The sequence below is a fragment of the Mytilus californianus genome, unplaced genomic scaffold, assembly GCF_021869535.1.
Source record: "Mytilus californianus isolate M0D057914Y unplaced genomic scaffold, xbMytCali1.0.p SCAF_77, whole genome shotgun sequence".
NCBI lineage: Eukaryota > Metazoa > Mollusca > Bivalvia > Mytilida > Mytilidae > Mytilus > Mytilus californianus.
In genome coordinates, this window is record NW_026262731.1 from 314,762 (window position 1) to 333,996 (window position 19,235).

The following is a 19,235-nucleotide window of genomic DNA, read 5'->3' on the forward strand; positions in this document are numbered from 1 at the left end:
TCAATCGGCTACTTTATTGATAATTATTTTCCATTTTAAAGGATTCAACCACTCTTTATAGATAATTGTATTTGATGTAACCTTAAATCGGTCACTTTATTGATTATTTTACTACATTTTAAAATAAATTCGAACGCTTTTCTTGATTATTGTATTAGACGTAACCTTAAATCTAACACTTTTTATAGATAATTGTATTAAATGTGGCCTTAAATCGGCCACTTTCTTTATTGATTATTTTTCTATTTTTTACAATTCGACCACCTTTTATAGATACTTATAATAGATGTAACTTTAATCCGACCAAGTTTTATAGTTAATTTTATAAGACCGGCCACTGTTTTATTGATCACATTTTATAGTAAATTTGACCTTATTTGATACTTGTATTAGATGAAACTTTAAATAGGTCACTTTTTCTAGATGATTGTATTAGATGTAACATAAAATCGACCATATTTTGTAGATAATTGTATTGGATGTAACCTTAAATCGACCACTTTTGTACTGATTCATTTATTATATTTTAAATGAATTGACTACCTTTACTAGATCATTGTATTAGATGTAACCTTAAATCAGTCACTTTCTTCATTGATAATTTTATTACATTTTACAAGATTCAACCACTTTTTATAGATCATGTATTAGAGGTAACCTTAAATCGACCATTTTTTTTTATAGATAATTGTATTAGATGTAACCTTCACTCGGCCACTTTCTTTATTGATTATTATTTTTTATTTTACAAGATTAAACCCCTTTTTATAGATAATTGTATTTGATGTAACCTTAAATCTGTCACCTTCTTTATTGATTTTTTTAATAATAATTTACAATAAATTCGGCCACTCTTAATAGATAATTGTATAAGATGTAACCTTTAATCAGCCACTATCTTTATTGATACTTTCACCACATTTTACAGTATATTTGACTACTTTTTTTATAATTGTATTAGACCTAACCTTAAATCGAACACTTTTTAAAGATGATTGTCTTAGATGTAACCTTAAATAGGTCACTTTTTCTAAATAATTGTATTATATGTTTCCTTAAGTTATCCACTCTCTTTATTGATAATTCTTTTACATTTTACAATATTCGACCATTTTTTATAGATAATTGTATTAGATGTAACATAAAATCGACCATATTTTATAGATAATTGTATTAGATGTAACCTGAAATCGACCATTTTTGTATTGATACATTTATTATAATCTAAATTGAATTGGCCAACTTTTCTAGATGATTGTATCAGATGTAACCTTAAATCGGCCTCTTTCTTTTAGATAATTGTATTAGACGTAACTTTAAATCGAACACTTTTTATAGATAATTGTATTAGATGTAACCTTAAATATTTCACTTTTTGTAGATAATTGTATTAGATGTTCCCTTAAATCGGCCACTTTATTGATAATTATTTTATATTTTACAATATTCGACCATTATTTATAGATAATTGTATTAGATGTAACATAAAATAGACCATATCTTGTGGATAAATGCATTGGATGTAACCTTAAATCGACCACTTTTGTACTGATACATTTATTATATTTTAATTGAATTGACTACCTTTACTAGATAATTGTATTAGATGTAACCTTAAATCGAACACTTTTAACAGATGATTGTATTAGATGTAACCTTCAATCGGCCACTTTCTTTATTGATAATTTTTTTCCATTTTACAAGATTCAACCACTTTTTATAGATAATTGTAATGATTTAACCTTAAATCGGTCACTTTCTTTGTTTATTATTTAACTACATTTTACAATAAAATCGAACACTCTTCTTGATTATTGTATTAGATGTAATCTTAAATCAGTCACTTTTTATAGATATTTGTATTAGATTTAACCTTAAATCGGCCACTTTCTTTATTGATTATTTTACCATGTTTTACAATAAATTCGACTACCTTTTATTTTTATAGATAGTTGTACTAGACGTAACCTTTAATCGACCAAATTTTATAGATAATTGTATAAGTTGTAACCTTAAACCGGCCACTGTTTTATTGATCACATTTTACAGTAAATTTGACCTTTTTTTGATACTTGTATTAGATGAAACTTTAAATAGGTCATTTTTTCTAGATAATTGTATAAGATGTTCCCTTAAATCGGCCACTCTTTTTAATGATAATTCTACTATATTTTACAAGTTTCGACCACCTATTATAGATAATTGTATTAAATGAAACCTTAAATCGACCATTTTTGTATTGATTGATTGATTGTTGTTTGCTTTACGCCGCATTAGCACAGAAAGGCTATATCGCGGCGAGAGCTAATTCGAATATTATAACAATTTAAGGTATATTTTTAAAATCAGACAAAAGGTCTTTCAATAAACTAAAATTCTAGACTAAAGCAAATTGATTATTTACAAATAAAAATCAACACTAAGATAACGTGATAAAAATTAAAATCGTTTTAAATATAACAACATTTTTTTTATTTTATAATATATTCCAATTTCTTTAAAAGATATTCGTGTGTTATTCTAGTATGACCAATACGACACCTTTTCTAGGTAATTGTATTAGATGTAACCTTAAATAGGTCACATATTTTAGATCATTGTATTAGATGTTCCCTTAAATCGGCCACTTTATTGATAATTCTTTTACATTTTACAATATTAGACAATTTTTTTTATAGATAATTGTATTAAATGTGACATAAAATCGACCATATTTTGTAGATAATTGTATTGGATGTAACCTCAAATCGACCACTTTTGTATTGACACATTTTTTATATTTTAATTGAATTGACTACCTTTACTAGATAATTATATTAGATGTAACCTTAAATGGGCTACTTTCTTAATAGATAATTTTATTACATTTTACAACATTTAACCAATTTTCTTTAGATAATGTATTAGATGTAACCTTAAATCGACCATTTTTTATAGATAGTTGTATTAGATGTAACCTTCACTCGGCCACTTTCTTTATTGATAATTACTTTTTCATTTTACAAGATTCAACCACTTTTATAGATAATTGTATTTGATGTAACTTTAAATCGACCATTTTTTTTAAATAGATAATTGTCTTAGATGTAACTTTAATCGGCCACATTCTTTATGGATAATTTTATCACATTTTACAGTAAATTTGATCACTTTTTATAAATATTTGTATTAGATGAAGCCTTAAATCGACCACATCTTATAGATAAATGTAATAGATGTAGCCTTAAACCGGCCACTGCTTTATTGCTAATTTTACTACATTTCACAGTAAATTTGACCTCTTTTTTGATAATTGTATTAGATGTTACCCTTAATCGGTAATTTATTCTAGATAATTGTATTAGATGTAACCTTAAATCGGCCTCTTTCTTTATTGATATTTTACTACATTTTACAATTAATTCGACCACTTTTTATAGATAGTTGTATTTTATCTATCCTTTAATCGACCACATATTTTAGATAATTGTATCAGATGTTTCCTTAAACCTGCAATTGCTTTATTGATAATTTTACTATACTTTACAGTAAGTTTGACCACTTTTTTTTTAGATTATTGTATAAGATATAATCTTAAATAAGTCACTTTTTATAGATAATTGTAATAGATGTAACCTTAAACCGGCCACTTTTTTTTTTGAAAATTCTACTACAGTTTACAATAGTCAACCACCTTTTATACATTATTGTATTTGATGTAACCAAAAATAAATCACCTTTGTATTGATACATTTATTATAGTTTAAATTGAATTTGCCACCTTTTATAGATAATTGTATTATAATTAACCTTAAATAAGTCAACTTTTCTAGATATTTGTATTAGATGTAACCTTCAATCGTCCACTTTCTTCACTGATATTTTACTACATTTTACATAAAATTCGACCACTTTTTAGTAGGTGGTTGTATTTTATCTACCCTTTAAACGACCACATATTTTAGATAATTGTATTAGACGTAACCTTAAATCGAACACTTTTTTTTAAATAATTGTATTAGATGTAACCTTAAATAGGTCACTTTTTCTAGATAAATGTATTAGATGTTCCATTAAATCAGCCACTTTATTGATAATTCTTTTACATTTTACAATTTTCGACCATTTTTTATAGATAAATGTATTTGATGTAACATAAAATCGACCGTATTTTATAGATACTAATACAAGGTATACATTGTGGTTCTACTTCATTTTTTTTAAAGATATTCGTGTGTTATTCTAGTATGACCAATACGACATCTAGAAATAACACACTGATCTTTTCTGCACATAAAATTATTGAAAGTTTACATAAATTAGGTTTAATTTCATGTAATTTATTACCATCTTTTTTACTCCATTCATTTTTCAATATATTAAAAACATATTCTCTAATATTAGATTTGAAATCGGTATATGGTATATCACAGTTAGATAAAGGGTCACCCAGGGCATTCTTTGCCTCAAGGTCTACAGCTGTGTTTCCAAGGATTCCAACATGACTCGGCACCCATAGAAATAATATTTCTTTAAGAACATTTTTTAATTCCTCATTACATATAAAATTTTGAGAATTGTTGGGTTTTTAATTTTAGTATTTTGTATAGCTTGTAAGCATGATAGTGAATCAGAACATATAATAAATTTGGATTTATCTGAAGAAGCAATGAATTTCAAAGCCAAAATTATTGCTTCTGCTTCAGCAGTAAAGATCGATGCATCAGATGGCAAACGGAGAGTTGCAGCTCTGTCCCTGAAGACAGCAGCAGATGCAACTCTGTCACCATCTTTTGATCCATCAGTATAGACAGTTGAGAAATCTGAATAATTGGCTTTGATTTCAGCATAGTGTTGCTGAATTAAAAGAGGATTTGTTTTATTTTTATTGTGTTCACGGAGATCAAATATCATTTTTGGTTTGGGAAGTTCCCATGGAGGACATTTGCAAGTTTCAACTTGAGCAACAGATTTTAAATCAAAAGTAGCTAAATGCTTTAAACGTATACCTAACGGAGGAATTTTATTTTCATGTTTTGCAAAAATATCTTCATAAATTGGATTAAAAACACAGCTGTAGGCAGGATTATCTGAGTAGGCTTTTAGTTTGACAGCATATTGAATTGGGTGGAATAAATATAGAACATAATGTAATTGTTTTATCTAATGATAAACGAATTGCAACTGCCTGCAGATCCGTAGTGAGTTGGACTGTGCTATGAATGACGTTGTCCTTCACAAAAATGGATGATCCGCCTGCAGCACGTTCATCTACCTTAGAAAATGTGCTTTGCATGTTGTATCCTTTTAAAGATACATTGTCACTTTCTTTTAAATGAGTTTATTGAAGACAAAATGCAGAAGTTAAAAATGACTGAACTAGAAGCGTTAATTCGAGAAGATTTATTTTAAGACCTCGGCAATTCCATTGGATGATATATGTCATGATTTGTTAATAGACGGGCGAATGCTATCGAGTTTGCCAGCACTCTTATTTCGCTCACCCTGAGATTGTAATCTTTCGGGTGGCGGAACACTTTCGATTTCCATTTCTGATTCGTCGTTAAGTGTTGAAAATCTGTTGTGGGAGGAGAGTCGTCGATCTCCAGGACCATGCACAGCTGGTTTTACTCCGCCTCGACCCCTACCCCGCGACCTCGAATCAAAAGACTTCTGAGAGGATGTATTTGCTGGCTTCTTTGGGACACCCTTCTGTTCTGGAGAACGAAGAGGAGACGGGGCTCTAGTAGACTTTGTACTGGATGTAGAAGATAACTTTTTAGATGCAGATGATTGATTGATTGATTGTTGGTTGCTTAACGTCCAGTGGCAAATATTTCATGCATATTAAAGGACGAGAACAAGTTCACAATAAATACAATAGGTAGGTTCTGTAATAGATTAAGGGATTAAGGTCGGAGAAATTTAGACTGCCACGGGAAATGAGGGTATATTGGATAGGGACAGAAATTTAGCCTTGCAACAGGTCACCTACGGACCCCTCAAAGAGTTGTTGCAAGGGTTCTTAACGTGCAAAGAGCGTGGCACTCTCTTTACACGAGGCATCGGATTTAACGTCCTCATTCTGACCGGACGTGGCTGCAAATTTGTACATCCCGCACAGCCAAACGGACGCCCCACTTTGACGAGGGTTTTACCGCCGGTCGGAAGAAGACCAATGGTGACCATACTTCTATTCCCCAGTCACCCTTGGGGATAGATTCAGATGAAGGAAGACTATTGGAGATGGAAGAATCATCTATGTCACTGGGAAGATCCCAGACAGATTCACCGCCCCAACTGTCTGATTTAACTGCATCTTTTTTATTTGATTTCTTTTTTTTTATTTTTTTTAGATGATGACATTGAGCTCTGTAAGGAAGATTGAGTTGACTGAGTACTGGTTTTAGAAGGTGTTGGTTTTCTTGAAATTAATATTTTATCGTTAGGATCTGTTTCAACAGGCAGCATTGTAAATGTCTCAGCATCAATTGGCCAGGTCATGCGAGTTTGTGTATGCTCGTGACTGAATGAACGGATCCCCAAGGGTGACTGGGGAATAGAAGTATGGTCACCATTGGTCTTCCTCCGACCGGCGGTAAACCCCTCGTCAAAGTGGGGCGTCCGTTTGGCTGTGTGGGATGTACAAATTTGCAGCCACGTCCGGTCAGAATGGGGACGTTAAATCCGATGCCTCGTGTAAAGAGAGTGCCACGCTCTTTGCACGTTAAGAACCCTTGCAACAACTCTCTGAGGGGTCCGTAGGTGACCTCTTACAAGGCTACATTTCTGTCCCTATCCAATATACCCTCATTTCCCGTGGCAGTCTAAATTTCTCCGACCTTAATCCCTTAATCTATTACAGAACCTACCTATTGTATTTATTGTGAACTTGTTCTCGTCCTGAATATGCATGAAATATTTGCCACTGGACGTTAAGCAACCACCAATCAATCAATCAATCTGAATGAACGGACAACTTTGCTGGCGTACGATGGTCTGTTTGAAACGAGGAGATCATTCGAAACAGAAGCTATCTGTTTAGCTTCTGGGTAACTGATGTTTCTCTCTGTTTTAATATTGATAATATTTTTTTCTTTAAGGTAAACAGGGCAGTCCCTAGATGATGAAAAATGGGATTTACCACAGTTTACGCATTTAGAAGATTCAGAGTGACAGGTTGTTCCCTCGTGTCCTTCGTCAGAACACTTGAAGCATCTCTGCGTACCACGACATTGTTTGCTTCCATGACCAAACTTTTGACAAGTGAAGCATCGAATTGGGTTAGGGATAAACCTGTCAACTCTGATTCCGAAGCAACCTAAAGTAATAGATTGAGGAGGAGTTGGAGTTCTAAAGGTCAAAAGATATGTATTTAATTGATTATATTTCCATTCTTTTTTATTTGAAATCTAACAACATCAGTTACACCTTGGCTTGAAAGTTCCTCACAGATTTCTTCCACGGTAAGGTCACCAAGGTATTGACTTCTGTCTCGAATGATCCCCTTACAGCTGTTCAAACTGTTGTGAGGAGAGGCAGAAACAGGAAAGTTTGTAATTGTTGTCATTGTAAGCAAATTTGTTGATTGACTTTTGTTGGAACATTCAACCAACAAATTGCCTGATCTCATTTTTGAAACTTTTTTTACAGTACCAGCAATGCTTTGAATTTGTTTGTGAATCACAAAGGGAGATATTTTGGAAATTGGTTTTTCATCTGTTCCTTTTATTACAATAAATCTGGGCCAACTGTCATATTCCTGACAGGGCACTGAATCATCACATTTTCTTTTTTTATGTATTAAATTGATTGATTGATTGTTGGTTGCTTAACGTCCAGTGGCAAATATTTCATGCATATTCAGGACGAGAACAAGTTCACAATAAATACAATAGGTAGGTTCTGTAATAGATTAAGGGGTTAAGGTCGGAGAAATTTAGACTGCCACGGGAAATGAGGGTATATTGGATAGGGACAGAAATTTAGCCTTCCAACAGGTCACCTACGGACCCCTCAAAGAGTTGTTGCAAGGGTTCTTAACGTGCAAAGAGCGTGGCACTCTCTTTACACGAGGCATCGGATTTAACGTCCCCATTCTGACCGGACGTGGCTGCAAATTTGTACATCCCGCACAGCCAAACGGACGCCCCACTTTAGCACGGGTTTTACTGCCGGTCGGAGGAAGACCAATGGTGACCATACTTCTATTCCCCAGTCACCCTTGGGGGGTTTATGTATTAAAGCTGATTTAGAGGGTTGGTTTTGTTGTGCCATAGGAAATGAGAAAGATTCACCATTCTGGTCACCCATCCACCTCGGAGTGCCTACAAGGGCGATGCTGTGTTTCCGTGGCGAGCCGGGGTCAAGTGCTAATGCTGAAAACGAGCTCCAAGTATAACATGTATAACGTAGCTGGTCCCCAAAATAAGCACCCAAGATCCACTGCGGAAAGCACCAGATGTTCCAAGAATAGTATACTCAAGCAGAGCGTATGCATCAAGCGAAATAGAAAGCGTACCACTTGATTGACCCATGAGCCATCGCCTTCTTCAGTTTTAAATAGCTTAATTTAAAACACATGTGTATATAATGAAAATTGTTACAAGAAAGCTTATTGTTGAAGATTAACTGAAGGGCTCGACATGACCAGCCGATTGATCGAACCGGGTCCATCCGACCTCCCGTTTAGATGATATTGGAGCCAATGCAGCTTATTGAACTATAGTCTTGTCCGTCCGGGTATTTTCTGACCGTAAGGAGTCTGGCTACAGCCCTCATCCGCAAGGATCTCGTCAACCACCGACACGGGTAGCAACCCACGGCCAACGGGTTGGAGAGCCTATTTTATTCAAAACATCGGGCAACTCGTACGATGTTCGGACCACTTTAGTCTGGTCTCTACCCTTCGACCTGTCCAGCATGGGTAACCCTACCAGGAGACGAAGCTCCAGCTGGCATAGCTCTTGGGGTCACTGAGACACGCAAGCCCCAAAAAAGTTACTTTGATGCCAAAACTGCCCATATGTGAGGTAAAATGCAAGTCTATGTAACAAATGCTAATAATATTAATACTGCTACTAAATACATGAAAACTGCCATTGATTATTAGGAAGGCGTTTCTAGTGTCCAATGTTCGCTCATGGCAATAAAATCTAAAAACCCAACAACTTGAAAAGAGCCAACTAAAATTACTTGAGTTTCCTCTTGATAGAATTAAAGTTTTGAAAGCTTACAATGTTGGCAATGTCACGAATCATGACCCGGGTCGTATTTTAAAACAAGAACAGTTTAATATTGTTGAGATAGACAAATGGCTAGCAAGAAAGTCGAAGTCGCTTTTGTGATTTTACTTTTTGCCATGTTTACATAAAGACCAAATCGAAAAAGATGACAATGTTTATGGCACAAAATAAAGGGTCATAATCATCGATTTAAGCATATGCTAAAATCATTTAAGGGTATTCTTATGATTTTCGCTTATGCTTAAATCTATTTAGCATATGCTGAATTGTTTATTTTCTATTTTTTAATATTTTGTCCACGTATAAATATATCTCATTTATAATCTGTTTGTTGCTGGATCCTGTTCAGGTACATACAGATAGCATTGCAAGTCTCTACTCTCCTGTTTCAATTTTCGAACTGTGTCTCTATATATATAAGTGGCAAGAACAGTTCAAAGCATGTCCAGATATGACTCTGGTGTGTCTTTGCGGAAAGGATATGGTTCCTAACCATCTGGAATCAATCTTCTCCGAAAATTATACAATTATAAAATGAGTGTGTATTGGCTTAATGAAAACACTGTACTTATGAGCTTCTTCTTTAAGATAGTTGGTCAATAACCTTCAATTACAATATATGTACCAACCTACCTTTAGTGGTTAAGAATATTTGGTTAAAATTTGTAAGAATTGGTTGAAGAGATCTAAAGTTATTCCTTGAAAACCAGATTTTGGTATTAAACATTTAATGCCTCTTGCAAGACACCTGTTATATAATGCACGAAAAGTCTCCTTATTTTACTTGATAAAATGCTCCATGTTTTTTAATAGACAAGCTATACAGAAATTAAATATTGATAGACAAGTTATATAAAAATTCGGCAAACCTGCATTTTTTATTGACATCATAAATTAAACTTTACGATAACACATTGTCGCCACAAGCAAGGTGATATACAGTAAGTGACTGTAGACCACATACAAATATACCGTTAACACGTTTGACTGCTCGAATAAACCGATTGCAATATTAACAATGATTTTAAAAGAGTAAGTAATGTAAACATGCATGTCATTGTTTGTCCATTTATGGCTTGATTCTTGTGTAGGCAGCTATTTCAATTTTCTACACTTTTTTTTTATAAACTAGTAATTTTTTGCAAGAAATTATATTAACCTGTTTTAACTATTTTATTTATTCAAAGATATATGTTTTTCATACATGTATTCAAAGAGATGACTTGACATGATACAAACATATGCAAGCAGTGAGAATTTTTCAAAAAGTATATTTTTGTTATATCAAATATTTAACTATTATTTATTACTGAAATTAACTAATACTTAATTACAATTTTTGAGGAGCCGATGGAAGTGGACTCAGACTGTTTGATAAATCACAAACAAACAGTTGGAATAGGCATTCAGGAATATTTGTTTTAAATATCTTGATTTTGATAAATATCATAACGTAAATTCTTATGAATAAGAGCAAAAACAAAATAAATGGGGAATGTGTTCATGGGACACAGATGATGCCCCTGCTTGCATACAACATTATAAAATGACATAACTCAAGAACGGTAAAATTGACGCTACCTTTATTCAAACTTGATCTGTGGTAATACACATTGTGTATCAGATTCATAACGTTTAGTTGAGGCAAACTAAAGTTAGAGAACGGAAACGAAAAATTCAGCAACCTTTTTTTTTCATTTGTAAAAGGGCATAACTCTATGGTAAAGTGACGCTAATAAAATTCGAACTTGATCTGTGTGTTGTGGTAATAAGCATTGTGTATAAATTTCATAACATTTGGTTGAGGCAAACTAAAGTTAAGAGAACGGAAAATTAATTCGGGACGTACGGACGTACATGGGTAAAACTTAATGCCCCCTCCACTACGGCGGAATGAAAATATGTTTACATCAGGAATATCTATACTGAAATCACACATATATATAGAAAAAGGGCGGTCTATTCCCCAAACTCTCTGATTTTCGCCTCTTATCCATGTCAAAATGACCAATGATGGACAGTCAGTTAATGAAGCCATCTTGTAACTGAATATTTTATTTTATTTCTGCTTAAACAAACAATTTTAATTGGAACAGATAAAACAATTAATACGTGATAATTTTTATATTTAATAAAAACCGTTGCTAGGCAACCGTCCTTTCGCCAGAGTACAATAAAATCCTTGTTATCAAGTTTCTATACTAAGAACATCAATGAGTTTAATATAAACTTATTAGGAGAGGGGGGCCAAAAATATATGAACTCAATCATAACTTGTATAAATCCTAGATGTTACACCGACTGTTTTCTATATTTTTCACACCTATGTTCATATTTTGAATGTTGTATTTGGTACACAATCTTATGATGATTGCATTTTCTTAATAGTCAATCTCATCTCATCTGTTTATACTTTGGATCCAGTAACTTGGAATAAACTTGAGGTGTGAATTGTGTTATATTCGTTTCGACTAATGTTAGCGGGATACTTTCATTGACTTACTTGACGAATATGAGCACGCTAGAGGAAGACAACACCATTATAGATAGATTCAGATATGACTTTGAAAAACATTTGGACGAAAAGACAATCTAGCTTATCATAAATTGAGACACAAGAAAGGGTATTATTCAATGTAACGACTGTGGTAAACTGTTTTCTCGAGGCATTAAAATTCACAATGCCACAAAGAAGAAAATCATAATCAGATTGATAGAGGTTTAAGAAAACAAGCTAATGATGACCCTAACAAAAGTTCAAAACATCAAGTAAAATGCAAAGACGACCTTTAAGTGTTTTACGACCTACGTGTTATGTCAACACAGCATATGCATAAATTTATTTCATCGATCACTCGGTACAAGGTATCTATCGTTCAAGGAATTAGAAGTTCGTGATCTACCTAAAGTATTGAAGACTTTAAGCTTGTTTGTTATTTGCATCTACAAAAACAATGTACAATTAAAATGGAATATCTTTACCAGTTGAACTTTTCAAACTCTTGTTATTGATGGTGAAAGCCTGGATTGATTGATTGTTGGTTACTTAACGTCCAGTCACTTGACAGAAATTTGGCCTTGCAACAGGCCACATACAGATATCTCAAAGAGTTACAAGGGATTTTAACGTGCACCGTCTTCCCAAATGACCTTTTGACAATTCCGTGTACTTTTATGTTGTCCTTCATAAACTAAGGTGCATGGATTCCGAGATAGCTGTAAGCAGGATATGACGAAAGATCAAATCTTGATGAAATCTCTGACCATATTTCTATTTCCCAGCCAGCCATGGGTATAAAATAACAAGAACCCGAGAACTTATTTATAGACCTGGTGTCGACTATCAACAAAAAAAGCCTTAAAAAAAATTAAAAAAAAGAGACCTTTTTGTGACCTTAGTAGTTAAAATCAAATGAACAATGTTTTTTTTCTTCTTCAGGTGCATGCGTGAATCAAGAAAAGGATTCTGACAATCAATCAGCTAAATATTGCGTTATATACCTTTCTAAATATTCAGCAGAATGCAAATGTGGTCAAAATATGTTTGTACTATCGGAAAATATTGTTGACCTACTCGACAGGTTATGATGAGGGAAATCTTAATAAAGGGGTTTGTTTTTAAAAAAGTGTTAGTTTATTATTCGTATGGATTAATGTACGTTCTGCTTATGCACTATTTTTTGTACTATTTTCATAGTTGCATGACGTTATGTAGGCATATTGTTCCTACATGTGTGGGACACTTGCCGAAATAAATAAAGAGGAGGAAAACAATTTCATTATTTCAACAGCTAATAATTTGGTAAAAAATTTAAAAAAATGAAATCACAACAACTGTTCGATAATAAAACAGCAGCACAGCCATGTATAGAAGGTGCCTCGTCGAAATGCCACATGGAATTATAAGATACTTTTGTGGCATTAAACGATCACAGAAAGTTTATGGTAGCCGAAGATGTTGAAAATAAGATTTGATGAAAACAAATTGATTGAGCTGGTTACCTGCAAAATAAGAGTTTGGAAATGATATCTCTATGGTTCGATATATTAACCACGGAAAGCGATGGGCGTTCAGCAAAATGATAACGAGGACGCCCTTGCGTCTCCAAAACTAGTATGGAAAGTCAAACGTTATAAATGCCCTCCATGTGAAATTCCTTAACCAAAAATTATACAAGATCTTCGCAAATAAACTATGGCCATACAAATACTGTTTTCCAATCTTTGAAAGTTGGTGGACTATGGTCAACTACGACATTTTCTGTCACATGTGGAAATGGTATTTTATTCTGAAATAGAAGTTCTGCGTCTTGTGCCATTCGGTGATGACGAGAATTGTGCTTAAACGGAATCGTCAAAAACCGTCCAGAACATGTATATTTACAGAAAAATTGAAAATAAAAAAGTTATATAGTGTATTATGAGTTAAATTACCATGTCCTTTCTTAAAAATTATGTTTTTCTCTACGTCCTTATCATTGCTCTAACATGAGTTAAATTACCATGTCGTTTCTTAAAAAATCTGTTTTTCTCTACGTCATCATTGCTCTCCCGAAACATGATGCTATAATTCCCACGGGAGAATGTAGACTTACTTAAATTTAATGATTATCATATAAAAAATGTTAGTCCATTATGACCCTTTATTACTCATGATTAAATATATGTCGTATATTAACTTTAAGAATTGTTTGCTCAGTGTTGTACATTTGCATGTATATTCAAAGCAAGTTCACAATAAATACAATAGGTAGGTTCTGTAATGGATTAAGGTCGGAGAAATTTAGACTGCCACGAGAAATGAGGGTATATTGGATAGGGACAGAAATTTAGCCTTGCAACCGGTCACCTACGGACCCCTCAAAGAGTTGTTGCAAGGGTTCTTAAAGTGCAAAGAGCGTGGCACTCTCTTTACACGAGGCATCGGTGGTGACCAAACTTCTATTCCCCAGTCACCCTAGGGGTTAAATAAATTAATATAAAAAAAAAAAAAAAAAAAAAAAAAAAATAAATTGAAGTTTGAACACAGTTCATGCGTGGATTCAATAATGGAGGCGTAGTTCTCCTTTTCAGGATTTTTTTTAATAATGCTATTGATTCAAGGGCATATTTGTCAAGTTTCTGCCTCCCCCACATTGGCCCAAATTGTAGCGGTATTTTATAGAAAGTGTTTCTCCTAAATGAAAGATTGCCGTTTTCATGCATGAGGACAAGTGAACATACCGACAGGAGGGGTCAACATCATAATCGATTAATATGACAAAATAAGTGTTAACAAGAAATAACTAAATAAAACATAGGATTGAAGCACGGACGACACGTACTCCATAACAAAGACAGGAGTAAGATTAGGTGTTCCGGAAAAGTTAGCAGCTTCTGTCATACATGTGTCACTAGTCGTGGCGTCCAACTTTTTAAAGCAAGTATTAAAAACAATCAAGGTACACTGTATTATCTAGGAAACAGAAATCTAGGGGCCCTATGGTAACAAGTCAGCAATCAGAAAACATACCCTAGTACTTTATTAGAAAGGAAAAATTTGTTGGTGACATTACTAGCAGAGAAAATAATCACGGTTTTATGAGTAAAACAGAAATAGAAATTTGAATATGTTTAGTTTGAAATAGTACATATGTAGTAAACTATTTTTTCTCCGCAGGCAACAATTGAATTTCACATATAGAAATATTTCTATTCTAGTTACACTTGATATAGCATGTTTAATAAATTATGAATCGACACTTCAGAAAATGCTTTGCTACGAAGTATTTATTTGTATGGCAACCTATTCGTTTGGTTAAACTAAATTGTGTATTACTTTGAAAAACATTTTGTTGAACTCCTTAGCTTCATTTAACGTTGAATGGTCACACTTAATCTCACTTTGAAGTTTATACGTCATTTAAAATGGAATAGGCCTATACTTCAATTGTGTAACGACGTTTTAACATTAAATACTGACAGTCCCCTGACATGCCTGACATTGATTTACAATTATAATAAAATACAACAATCGGACTTCAAACAACACGTGCGACCTTTTCTACGATCTTTAGAGACTTAAGAGCTACGTATACGCAGCTACATTCAATACTGACATTTCGTCAGCATTAAAGCAGCCCGGAAGATGCAAATATTTCAAATATAAATTAAATATAGGTTCTAGTGGACAAAGGGTTCATCTTATTAATTCAATGAGAACAGTGTTGAAAGTCGCTTGAAATGTAAATCATACTAGTAGTAACTGTTACATGTTGCATTTTATTGCGTTTTAATGCATTTGAAATACGTTACACTCAGTGAATTACAATTCAAATTAAAGGACGCGGTGAATGATAACAGAAAAAATTTCAATAACAACTTGGAAATTTTCAATTATCAAATATATTTCTTTTCTTCTTTTAGCAGACACGTTCAATCCCACAGAACCCAAAAGACGCAAAAGAAGTGACAGGGCCGAGGATAAACTGCTTGTTGACAAATTAAGATCTGCAACTACTATTATTAGAAATGAACGTCAAGAAAACTAATTGACTGAATTTAATCAAATACTCAATGGCATGGAAAAATCAGAAGCAGTTACTGAACATAAAATAAGATGTGGAATATGTAAAGAACTCAAATTGGTGTGTGCAGCAGATCGAAATAATGAAGGAAAGATTAAATACTTCAAGCGCAAACACTATGATAAATGTCTCGCTAACGGAACTACCAGTCTGAAACCAAAAGTCGTTGGTCAGATGCAGCAGTTCATGAAAGCATTTTTCGGTAAACAGTCGCCAGAGAATACAGATACCCCCACCCAAGACATAGACACTGAACTTGATCCAGACCTTTCCATCATATTAGATACAGAGAGCAACACAATGTAAATGTTTTATAATTAGTTCTTAATTAAATCTTTAATTAAAATCATTTTTGGTGTACCATAAAGTAATAGAGTTAATCTTGTCTATTCTTGCATGATTGTAAGGAGTACATGCCCAACTGACAGGTTTCATCTAACCTTGATACAATTTCATGGTTCATTGGAAAACGTTTGGTTTTTGTGTTTTGGTCTTTTTCTCAGAAACTATAAACAATCGGGCCACTATATTATATGATTTACATAAAGATTGTAAGGTGTACATGTCTGTCTAACATGTTTATTTGACCGTGACCTCATTCAAGTTTATTAGAACACCGATAAAGTTTATTTGATATGATTCGTGTAGTTAAACCTTTCTATTACAGACTTTCAACATAAATTTAGTGATACCGTAGGTTAAACAGGCTAGACATTTCATCATGTGTACTCTTGTTTTTTTCTTTTGTAAATGATATAAAATAGCTGAATTAAACTTTGTCACTAAATATTTTACAACCTAGGCAACCATTGTCACTGTAAATAGACATCTATAGGAAGATGTGGTATGAGTGCCAATGAGACAACCCTCCATCCAAGTCATGATTTATAAAAGTAAACCATTATAGGTCAAGGTACGGCCTTCAACACGGCGCCTTGGCTCACACCGAACAGCAAGCTATAAAGGGCCCAAAAAATACTGGTGTAAAATCATTCAAACAGGGACATCAAACGGTCTACTCTATATTAAAAAGAAAAGAGAAACGCTTTTGAACCACATCAACAAACGACAACTACTGAACATCCGATTCTTGACTTAGGACAGGTGCAAACAGCGGGATTACAAGTTTTAATGGTACCAAACCTTCTCCCTTATCTGAAACAATAGTGTAACATCTGATATAAACATAAAAAGACACAATTAAAAATAACGCTGGATTAAACTTGATTTAGTTTTACGTTTGATTAATTCGTTTACATTAAACAATGTACAAAAATGACCTACGGATGTAGAATATACCATGGAATATACCAACCTATATTAGCGAATTGTATGTTATGGAACACCATCAGTGTAAACTTATTACGAATAATTTTGTCACAAGGACTTTTTTATATCCATATTTGAACACTCTTGACATTGGAAAGGGACAAATAAAATAGCTATTCAACTTTATCTAGTACATAATGTAGTTCTGAAATTTTTAAGCAGATAATTATTATCTTGCGTACACATTTTATACACCAATTATAATTGTGACTTAATTAAGTAAATAGTCAAAATCGTTAACTGAGTGGTAAGGGTTTCTGTGAAGGCTACATACGGCGACCTATAGTTGTTTACTTTTATGGATTTGGTCTCTTGTGGATAGATGTCTCATTGGCAATCATATCAAATCTTATTTTTATGAATATCTTACAAAGTAAACAAGATGCTTAAGTCAAGGTTCGTTGGGGGAAAGGATAATTAACGTCGGTTTGTCCGTGCATTGATTGATTGATTGTTGGTTGCTTAACGTCCAGTGGCAAATATTTCATGCATATTCAGGACGAGAACAAGTTCACAATAAATACAATAGGTAGGTTCCGTAATAGATTAAGGGATTAAGGTCGGAGAAATTTAGACTGCCACGGGAAATGAGGGTATATTGGATAGGGACAGAAATTTAGCCTTGCAACAGGTCACCTACGGACCCCTCAAAGAGTTGTTGCAAGGGTTCTCAACGTGCAAAGAGCGTGGCACTCTCTTTACACGAGGCATCGGATTTAACGTCCCCATTCTGACCGGACGTGGCTGCAAATTTGTACATCCCGCACAGCCAAACGGACGCCCCACTTTAGCACGGGTTTTACTGCCGGTCGGAGGAAGACCAATGGTGACCATACTTCTATTCCCCAGTCACCCTTGGGGGGTTTGTCCGTGCAGTTTGTCAATTTGTCTGTCTGTTAAATATATGTAAGAGAGTAACTGTAGGGTTGGTGTAGATTAATTCTCGTGTTGCCTGTTTAATGGTAAACAGTTGAGCACAAAGACATGGTTGGTTATAAACAAGATAACGCTGAAAACTAAAAGTTGGATACTAAGTAATACAAACTGCCATGAAAATTAGATGATTCGGATGGATGAGAATATTCTGTTTCGTAAGCGGCACCCGTCTAACTGCCCATTAGTCGAAGCCTGTAACATGTCTGTCACATTTGTTTGTAGGTCATATTAAGGATTCATTCCCTGCTTAACGAATAGTTTACATATAATTGCTGTCAACGACACCCTTTATTTTGAATTTTTAGACAAACATGTTTAATCTACCCTATTTCAATAATAGATACCTATGCACCCGTCCTCAACAGTTTTACTTTACATAGTCTGCTAATCAATCTATTGCTTAATGATATTTGTTAAAAGCAATAGATTATAGATCAACGTAGTTCCAAGAAAATCCTCTTGAAAGTGTTTCTTTTTGAAATGAAGGCAGAACTAAGCATAGTGCATATTTATTTTAAGGTTGGACACTAGTACAGAACACTTTGCAGACATTGATTTGATAGAGGAAGGAGACATATTTGATGATGAGGAAACCGACGACGTCAGTTTTGGATGTGTTGTTTGCTCGGAAATAGAAACCGACCTAAGTATACCTCATGACAGCGATGATAACTTTAAACTACGTTCACCGCATGAAAATGAACCTGACAAGCTTGCTTTATCTCTGCAGGACGTAATTAACCAGAAGAAATTAACACCTGATTGTTTTATGTATAAATTCTTGGACAAATGTATTTGACTATGCATTGAATAATCAAAATGCTAATCACACATTTTCACGGGATACTGAGGTCCTTGAATTTTATAATTCAGTACAACATTTAGGCGGCGATAGAACAGTCAATTTCTTACGGGGTCCAGTCCATGAGGGTCAAGGCAGAGGTGGTTCAAAAACATTCACTTTTGAATATGCAAAAAAAAAAATGTTGGACTTGTCGAAGAAAATGATATCAAATATGTCAAAGAACATCCAAATATAATTGATTGATTGATTGTTGGTTGCTTAACGTCCAGTGGCAAATATTTCATGCATATTCAGGACGAGAACAAGTTCACAATAAATACAATAGGTAGGTTCTGTAATAGATTAAGGGATTAAGGTCGGAGAAATTTAGACTGC

At 33.7% G+C, this 19,235-nt stretch overlaps 1 protein-coding gene across 1 annotated transcript; it reads left to right on the forward strand.

Annotated features, from left to right (window-relative positions):
• Nucleotides 1-15,632: 15,632 nt before the first annotated feature.
• On the forward strand, nucleotides 15,633-19,025 carry LOC127710411 (uncharacterized). Its single transcript, XM_052216240.1, has 2 exons — nucleotides 15,633-16,092; nucleotides 18,575-19,025. The coding sequence occupies exons 1-2, from the start codon at nucleotides 15,785-15,787 to the stop codon at nucleotides 18,852-18,854; spliced, it is 588 nt and encodes a 195-aa protein (XP_052072200.1). The 5' UTR covers nucleotides 15,633-15,784; the 3' UTR covers nucleotides 18,855-19,025.
• The last annotated feature ends 210 nt before the right edge of the window (nucleotides 19,026-19,235 follow it).

What these genes read in the sequence shown, in the direction of transcription:
- LOC127710411 (XM_052216240.1), top strand. Translation starts at nt 15,785, where the DNA reads ATGGAAAAATCAGAAGCAGTTACTGAACATAAAATAAGATGTGGAATA. An exon ending in GATACAGAGAGCAACACAAT is followed by an intron (nt 16,093 to 18,574) that starts GTAAATGTTTTA and finishes ATTTATTTTAAG; the next exon opens with GTTGGACACTAGTACAGAAC.